At 42.5% G+C, this 9810-nt stretch overlaps 1 protein-coding gene across 2 annotated transcripts in view; it reads right to left on the bottom strand.

The window, feature by feature from the left end:
* LOC141147098 (protein mono-ADP-ribosyltransferase PARP15-like) overlaps positions 1-9010 on the bottom strand; it is a 51857-nt gene extending 42847 nt beyond the window's left edge. Inside the window, exons 1-3 of one of the 2 annotated variants that reach the window (XM_073634199.1) lie at positions 8859-9010; positions 8712-8788; positions 1535-1676 (exon numbers count right to left, since the gene is read on the bottom strand). In XM_073634199.1, coding sequence (XP_073490300.1) covers positions 1535-1649 — 115 coding nt within the window. In that variant the 5' untranslated portion in view covers positions 1650-1676; positions 8712-8788; positions 8859-9010. The other variant, XM_073634198.1, reaches the window with a different exon arrangement.
* Between the last annotated feature and the right edge of the window lie 800 nt (positions 9011-9810).

Consider the following 9810-nt stretch of genomic DNA (forward strand, 5'->3'; position numbering starts at 1 on the left):
GTACTGTATTTGATCTCCTATCAATCAGCATGATTTCTGGCTCCCAGGTGTCTTCTATACAGGTAACGAGCTGAGATTAGGAGCACTCTCTTAAAGGGAGTGCTCCTAATCTCAGCTTGTTCCTTGTATAAAAGACACCTGTCCACAGAAGCAATCAATCAGATTCCAATCTCTCCACCAAAGCCAAGACCAAAGAGCTATCCAAGGATGTCAGGGAGAAGATTGTAGACCTACACAAGGCTGGAATGGGCTACAAGACCATCGTCAAGCAGCTTGGTGAGAGGTGACAACAGTTGGTGCGATTATTCTCAAATGGAAGAAGCACAAATAACTGTCAATCTCCCTCGGTCTGGGGCTCCATGCAAGATCTCACCTCATGGAGTTTCAATGATCATGAGAATGTTGAGGAATCAGATCAGAACTACACGGGAGAATCTTGTCAATAATCTCAAGGCAGCTGGGACCATAGTCACCAAGAAAACAATTGGTAACACACTACAGCGTGAAGGACTGAAATCCTGCAGTGCCCGCAAGGTCCCCTTGCTCATGAAAGCACATGTACCCAAAACACATGGCCAAGGCAACAAAGGAGTGGCTCTAGAAGAAACACAACAAGGTCCTGGAGCCTAGCCAGTCTCCAGACCTTAATACCATAGAAAATATGTGGGGGGAGCTGAAGGTTCAAGTTGTCAAACGTCAGCCTCAAAACCTTAATGACTTGAAGAGGATCTGCAAAGAGGAGTGGGACAAAATCCCTCCTGAGATGTGTGCAAACCTGGTGGCCAACTACAAGAAACATCTGACCTCTGTGATTGCCAACAAGGGTTTTGCCACCAAGTACTAAGTCATGTTTTGCAGAGGGGTCAAATACTTATTTCACTCATTAAAATGCAAATCAATTTATAACATTCTTGAAATGCAGTTTACAGGATATTTTTGTTGTTATTCTGTCTGTCACTGTTAAAATAAACCTACCATTAAAATTATAGACTGATCATTTCTTTGTCAGTGGGCAAACGTACAAAATCAGCAGGGGATCAAATATTTTTTTCCCTCACTATAGAGAGGGTGAATTTCCTTAGCGAGGGGCACAAACATTAATAAAAACTGACAAGTTTTCTAATCCCTCTGCACTCTAAAAAAAAAATTTGCCTTTAGTTACACTGTAAGCTCCAAGGGGCAGAATGAAACGCGTTGGAGCATGGCCTGGCTGGAGCCTGGGCTGAGACTGCCATTCATCTCACTTCATGCACATGGGTCTGCTTCATGATGTGCAGCTTATGGATCTTTTCCTTTTTGACAGTAATGTCTTTTGCTTTATTGTGCTCAATGTGTTAAGCTAAAAAACGTTGAGGATTTAATACTACTTTAACTATAAAACTTACTTTAGACCATATCCAGTAAGGTGGAAAAGCATTATCAATGTACCTGTTTGTCTGCTAAGGTCATCTGCTTACCAGTCATTATAAGCCACACTCTAAAAAAACACCTAAAAACCACGTATAACAAGTTTTTAGCGTATAACAAGTCTTACCAGTGTTTTGATCCAGCGTTGCATTGGTTGGGTTTACTATGGCGTCCGTCTTTTCATCTGTGATTCTTCCAAATTTCAGCACCACAGATGTATCACAAACCACCACCTCACACATGATGACCTCTTCGTCTCCAATAACACACTGAAACAGTTTACAATAAAAAAAAAATTAAATATAGATACAGCAAACACCATTTAGGGTCAGTTCACACCAAATATATATTTTTATTTTAATTTTTTTTTATATTATATGATTAGATTACGTGATTCGTAACAATGGAAAAAGCCTGATGCCCCCCATGTGTAAACTATGACTCCAGCCAAGACCTTTTTTTCTAGTTTTGGTTAGAGTGAGAAATGGGTTAGAGCCCCTGCCAGGTTTTTATTGTTGGCCAATTCACACTATGTGCCCTGGTGACCAGTGATACTGGAAAAGAAACTGAGGAGAATTCCAAATGTTACAGTTGTCACAGCAACAGGGGTAGAGGGAATACCTTCCAATGGGAGCACTTCAGTTTCTTCAGTTTGGGGAGATTTTCACTCAATTTGGGGAGATTTTCACTCAATTCCTGTTGTGTTTGGGACAGCAAGTACAAGAAAATCTTGATAGGGAAATACAGTGTAAAAGTTAGACACTAGGCTTCTAACCCTTCTCCAATTTTTTTTTTTTTATTTGCCTGGTGTTACACTTCAACCTCCCACAACTCCTATATTTTAAAGGCTAAGGCCGGCCATACACGGTTTGAATCTCGTCCGGTTCATGATTCGAATAGTCACAATACTGCTTTGTTTTGTTTTTTCTAATTTAGGAGATCTCCAAGCTGTGCCAGCACCAGTGGCAGCTGGTGCTCCATTTTTTTAGGGGGGCGCAAACGAAATCCCAACCACCCCCCCCCCCCCCCCCTCAATGTCACTCGCCCGTGATGGGGCCTATAGACAGACAGAGGGATAGAATGGATAAGATAGACAGACAGATAGATAGATATCTTTCTATCTGTATAACTGCATATCTATCTATCTATCCTGTCTATCTATCTATCCTGTCTGTCTATCTATCCTGTCTATCTATCTACATGTATATCTCTCTCTCTATCTATATATCTGTATATCTATCTGTATATCTATCTATCTGTCTATCCTGTCTATCCATCCATCTACCTGTATCTATCCATCTACCTGTATATCTATCTATTTTTATATCTATATAACTGCATGTCTATCTATCTACACACACATTAATATATATATATATAAATATATATATATATATATATATATATATTTATGTGTGTGTAGATAGATAGACATGCAGTTATATAGATATACAAATAGATAGATATACAGATAGATGGATAGATAGATACAGGTAGATGGATAGATACAGGTAGATGGATAGATACAGGTAGATGGATAGATACCAGTAGCGACTGGTGCTCAAAATTTTTGGGGGGGCGCAAACAAACTGAAAAATTCTGAAAAACACTTTTTAAAAAGCCATCAATTGCAGCCTCAAATTCATCAAATTCCTCCAACATTTCCATCCAAAGAAAACATGCGCACTTTACACATGTCTGCCCGCTTCTAAAAAAAAAGTTTTTGTATGGTGGTCACCGATTTAAAAATTGAAATATAGCGGAGAACAGGCATGCCGCGGTGACAACTTTCCACCATATCAGTCTCCGGTCACATCTGCGCGTTCCGGTAATGCGCACAGAAATGCACATTTCCACGCACTCCCGGAACATGCAAAAATATGAGCCTCACGCTTATAGTGCCATTTATTGTAAATTTATTTTAAATGTCCCCCTAAAACGTGAGAGCCCAATACAACAAATGTGACAAAAAGCGTGGGAAATAAAACAAAGCGGAACGCGCTATGAGCTACTTTGCCACGCTTGTGCTTTGCTTGTTAAGTGTTTGCCATCCAGGTGTATTTCAGAGGTGTGACTGGGGCCTTCATCATTTCACAAACTATGGAATGCTGAGAGACCAGAAATCAGCAAAAACCTCCAACAGTGAAAGGGTTCAAATGACTTTCTGAGTGCCCACCCCCATAGCCCCATGTGTAATGTGCTTCACCGTCTTTTATACCGAGTCCCCACCATCCCCCGCATACCAGATAAAATAGAAATAAAGACAATCATTTTTTTTCATTTACAATAGAGTAAGGGGGGACTATAACCCCTGTCAGGTTTTATTTGCCATCTGTGTCCCCATTGGGAGGATTTCCCTTCACTTCCTTTCCCATAGACGAAAAAGAAGTGAGAGAAATCCTCCCAAAGTGACATCATCCCCGGGTGTCACCAGAACTAGTGTCCCCATTGGAAGATTTCCCCTCTAATTCCTGTTCCGTGACTACCCAAAATCTGGGATTTTCTTTCACTTTTGTTGGTAATGGTAAATAGAGAGAATAAATCTCCCTAAAGGGGGCGCAGACAGCAATAAAAACCTGACAGGGGTTCTAATCCCTCTCCACTCCATCCAACACTAACAATAAACAGGATTTCCTTTTAAGGTGCATAGGTTTCTTTCCAGACTGGGAAATTCCCAGCAGCTGTTATATAAGACATGCCGGAAAAGAAAGTTCCTGATTTACATACAGTATACAGTGACCCGCCACCTCGCCCATTGGTGATAGGCTGTGACAAAGTGCAAGGAAAATTCTGCTGATGCATCACAGCAAACAAGGAACAGAAAACAAATACAAAATTGTCGCCAATATAACGAGCGATCGAGTTTCATTTTTAGTTTTCTGAAAATATTACATTATAATTCTGATATTTTGCCATGGGAAACAACTTCAAATTTCTGCTTATTTTCTTTTCTCCTGTCAGTCTGTATTTTCCTCCAAGTGCATGTCAAGCTCCCGTCTGAGGTTTTCTCATACCTTTGTTTTACATGTTAAAAATGTGCCTTTTATACTAATCATACATACTGTATGTAGCAGACTGTCTGGAGAGCCTCTTTAACCACTTGATTACTGCGCACTTAACCCCCCCTCCTGCCCAGACCAATTTTTAGCTTTCAGCGCTCTCACACTTTGAATGACAATTGCGTTGTCATGCTACACTGTAATCAAATGAATTTTTTATAATTTTTTTTAACACAAATAGAGCTTTCTTTTGGTGGTATTTAATCACCACTTGGGTTTTTGTTTTTTTTCTAAACAAACAAAAAAAGACACAAATAAAAAAAACAAACATGTTTTATAGTTTGTTATAAAATGTTGTAAACGGGTAATTTTTCTCCTTCATTGATATTCGCTGATGAGGCTGCACTGATAGGCACTGATAAGACGGCACTGATGGGCACTGATAGGTGGCACTGATGGGCACTGATAGGTGGCACTGATAGGCAGCACTGGTGATGAGGCACTGATTGGTGACATTTATAGGTGGCACTGTGGGCACTGATAGATGACACTGTGGGCACTGATGGGTGTTACTGTGGGCACTGACGGGTGGCGCTGGTGGGCACTGGTAGGCGGCACTGTTGTGCACTGGTAGGTGGCACAGGTGGGCAAAGAAGCCTCTGCAGAGGCTCTCCACAATCTGGACTGATGTCCCCCTCACAGCCGCCGGTGATCAGCTTTTTATTTCTCCTCTCGCTACCGGCTCGGTTTACATCAGTGCCACCTACCAAGTGGTAAGGGGTCAGGAACGACCCCTTACTCCGATCTGTGATCAGCCGAGTCTCATAGAGTCGCTGATCACGAAGCGCGCCCTGCAGGGGGCGCGCAGGCCGCTCGAGCACGGGAGGACGTTTATGGACGCCCTCCCAGCAAAGTAGGTCCAGGCTGCAGCCGTCTTTCGGCTATAGCGCGGACGGGAAGAGGTTAAAGTAGTTTTAAACACAAAAAACAAACATTTATTATATTGCAGATTATCAATTATTAGATGTAGTGGCTGCATTTGTTTTCTTTTTTTAGTCTTTCTTTCTTTTCACCTAGTGATCTGGTCAGTAAGTCTGGTTTTTACCAGGACAAGCTGTCCTGCAGATGCTGCAGTTAGAGGGATGAGACAAACCATTTACCACTGGCAGGGGTGCTTACAATGATCAGTTTTTTATTTAATAATGTAAATCTTTTTACATTAGATTTACTAGATTTACATTAAAAAAGAAAAAAAATGATTTACTGTAACTGCTTATGAAGTTTTAGGCCCCTTTTCACATTTGTGCTACTTGTCCTGTGACTTGGGACTGCAAAGTCGCATGACAAGTTGTATCCTATGATTTCCAATGAGCACCATTCATATCTGTGCAACTTCAAGTGGCAGCGACTTCAAAAGTAGTCCCTGTACTACTTTGGTCAGACTTTGATGCGACTTGAGGTCCATAGACCTCAAAATTACACAGGCATTGCTTCAAGTCGCGGCAAAGTCGCGTGACTTTCAGGTCGTACAAGTGTGAAAGGGGCCTTAGCTGGAGTTTGGCTTCCATGTGTTAGTGTATTTAAATCTGCTAGTACATTTAACACTCCCCTCCTGCTCCTTCATCCAGGGTGGGTGTGCGCTAACACAGGAGGTTTGTTACTGGCCAGATCACCAGCTAAAAACAGAGGGAAAAAAATAAAACAAATGCAGCCCTGGACATCCGCACATACACGGGGTTTCCTGCACAAGCACAAAGACTGCCACCAGGGAAGTCTGAAAACCTCCCTGTCTTTGCACGTGTGTGGCAAATCACCTGCGCAGATATGCCAACGGGCTCTGCCAGGATCCAAAGGCCAGGCAGAGCCTGCGCTTACATCTGTGCATGAGCCATGTATGAGCCCCCATCCCAGAGGGAGCCACCTGGGAGGCAAACTTTGCTTCCAGCCAGTGGCTGGTAACCAACCCCCCCCCCTGCGTGGGAGACAGACAGGAATGCGGTGATCCCCCTTCTGCAAGAGACAGATGGGAAGGGAGCGATTTCCCCCCCACCCCCCCACGGGAGGACGGAAATGCGGCAATTCCCCCCACCGCGGGATACGGACAGCAATGGAGCGATCCCCCCCAGCGGTAGATAGACGGAAATGCAGCGGTGATCAGAGGCCTCCTTACCTTACGAAGGAGGCAGATCAGACAGACATGGATCCGGCCTGCAGCTCATTGCTCTGGGGTCAACGCTTTTCCTCCAGACCGAACAGGAAGTGGGTTCTGACTGAGACCCAATTGGCCAGGAGTCCCAAGACTTCCTGGCCAATCGGGTCTCAGGAACTGCTTCTTGATTGGCCAAGAGGAGAATCAGGAAGATAATAGCGAATATTGATTCGCTATTGTCACACAAGTGGGTGGGCTTGGGGCGCAGTGCTCTGCGCCCCAAGTCCACCTTTTTTTTTTTTTTAGCCAATTAGAGCCTCATGCCGTGTACACACGGTCGGAATTTCTGACAGAAAAAGTCAGATGGGAGCTTTTCATCATATATTCCGACCGATTTTCCGTCGAAAATTCAGACGGACTTAGATGGAGAACATGTTTTATATTTTTCCAACGGAACAAATTACCATCGGAAAAAACGCTCGTTTGTATGCTGTTCCGATGAGATTAGCAGGAGGAGCCCAAAGGGTGGCGCACTGGCTACTGAGCTTCCTTTTTCTAGTGCCGTTGTACGTGTTGTATGTCACCGCATTCTTGATGGTCGGAATTTGATATGACCGTGTGTAGGCAAGACCGTTTGAGGGGAATTCCATCGGAAAAACCTTCAAAGTTTTTTCTGACGGTAAAACTGGCCGTGTGTACAGAGCATCAGGCTCTAATCACATGCTTAAAAAAAAAAAAAAAACCCCGATTGAAATCCACGCATCCAGCTTCCGCATATGTATTAAGGTGCCGGACACATGGATGGGGGGGGGGGGGGGGGCGGTGCCCATGCGTCCCCTATGGACGGGCCACCACTGCTTCCGGCGAAGTCCTGCCTTAACTTCTACTAGCAGCAGTGTGGTGCAAGGCTGTTGATTACGTTTTTAGCACCGTGCTGTGCTGAAACAAAGTACTGCATGCCGTACAATAAGTCCCCAACATACGAACCTTCAAGTTGTGAACTTTCTAAGATGCGCATTTCCAATCATTTAGTTAGTTCATGTGTTTACGTGCGTGCGTCCTCTACAAGTGCTTGTGCTTTTGTGTACTTTATTGTACAGTTCTGTATAGAGTACAGTAGTACAGTATCCTTCTTCATGTGAATAGTACTGTATTTTAAATCTATTACAGTACTTTATAGCTCATTGTATTAGTTGGGTACCTAGGCTAACTTTGTTGAAACCTACTAACAAATTGAACTTACAGGCACGCTCTCGGATCAAAACTTGTTCGTATGTAGGAGACTTACTGTACTTTTTTTTTCAGTGCACACCACTGGGCAATGTGAACTAGCTATATGGTAGACAAGACATTTTTCATTTTCTTGTGGTGGGACTGCACTGGACAAGGCTGCCCAGCACAGTCCCAACTTACCTGGTGGTGGGATTGGGCCCTGCCAGGGTATATTCACAGAACTGCTACACACTATATATATTTTTTTTTTTTACACAATTTCTGGTAAACTCTGTGGATGGCTGGGTGTGAAAATTTAGAAGGACAGCAGTTGCCTAGAAGCTGCAACCACAGCAATCATTTCACGATTAGTGGCATACGCCATGTATCTTCTCCATTCCATTATTTTGCCAAACAACATAAATGAAACCTCTACAAGCTTAAAGGTTAACTATACTCAACTTTAGGAACAGGTTACATGTTACTCCCATATTTAGGGCGATGGTGCGTGCACACCTTTTCTGTTTAGGGTGTAGCATGTAACATGTTCCTAAGCACGCACTTCACATACCCACTGCCCCCATCCTGTGACAGTGTGCGGGGGTTCCTCTCCCCCACAGCCAAGGTCACATTTAAAACTGGCACAGCTGTATACTGAGATATAGGCAGAAAGCTGGAGGACGGGGTCTACAGGAGTCTGACATTGCACCCACCATTCACTGGTCGTGGGTGCAATGTTTTGCAGGCTCCTGTGGAAAAAAATAATAAATGCATGTTTTTTCCCTGCAAAAATATGTGCATTTATTTATTTTTTTCTTAAAAGTGAACTTGGCCTTTAAATTATATGACCACACCCAACACTGATATAAATATATACTAAAACAATACGCGTTTATACTGTACACAAGCACACAACATAACATACGTAAATAATAAAAACGTACCTTGGGATTGTGGATAATATGCAGAACTGTGATGTTCTTTGCTCAGATTTGCTGTTTCTGTCTTTCAGCTATCTTTGCTTTGGGAAAAAAACACGAAAGTGAAAGAAAGGCAGATTACTTTCGTGTTACTGTAAAAGCTCCACCTACCTTTTAAATGGAATGGAATATTCAGTTCTTTATAACAGACCACATATGTTTACATGTTCCCAGTGTGATGAGGTAGAACAGGAAAGTCCCTTATCGCCATACACAAAAGAAGCTGGTCCTGCTTTCTAGGATTGCACACAAGGTGACAGGTTGTGGAGTGAAGGAGATCTGAGTCAGTGTTGCCAACCTACCAAATTGAAATTTACTGACACGTCATCCAAGATTTACCAGCACAGCCAAGTTTTTCCCGGCATTTCCAAATGTTACAAAATTAAAGTTTTAAGTGCAAATGTCAGTATTTAACTGCTTCAGCCCTGGAAGATTTGGTTGCTGAATGACCAGGCCATTTTTTGCGATTCAGCACTGTGTCGCTTTAACTGGCAAGTGCGCGGTCGTGCGGCACTGCACCCAAACAAAATCGACCTCCTTTTTTTTCCCACAAATAGAGCTTTCTTTTGGTGGTATTTGATCATCTCTGCGTTTTTTTTCGCGCTATAAACCAAAAAAGAGTGCCCATTTTGAAAAAAAAACACAATATTTTGTACTTTTTGCTATAATAAATATCCCCATTTTTTAAAAAAAAAAAGCTAATTTTTTTTCTCAGTTTAGGCCGATATGTATTCTTCTATATATTTTTGGCAATAAAAATCGCAATAAGCGTATATTGATTGGTTTGCGCAAAAGTTATAGCGTCTACAATACAGGGGATAGATTTATAGCATTTTTATTATTATTACTTTTTTTACTAGTAATGGCAGCGATCTGCAATTTTTAATCAGGACTGCAACATTATGGCGGACACATCGGACACATTTTTGGGACCATTGACAATTATACAGCGATCACTACTATAAAAATGCACTGATTACTGTAAAAATGTCACTGGCAGTGAAGGGGTTAACACTAGGGGGGGCATCAAGGGGTTAACTGTGTTCCCTCTCTGTGTTCTAAT

This window comes from Aquarana catesbeiana, linkage group LG06 (genome assembly GCF_042186555.1).
Source record: "Aquarana catesbeiana isolate 2022-GZ linkage group LG06, ASM4218655v1, whole genome shotgun sequence".
Taxonomy (NCBI): Eukaryota; Metazoa; Chordata; class Amphibia; order Anura; family Ranidae; genus Aquarana; species Aquarana catesbeiana.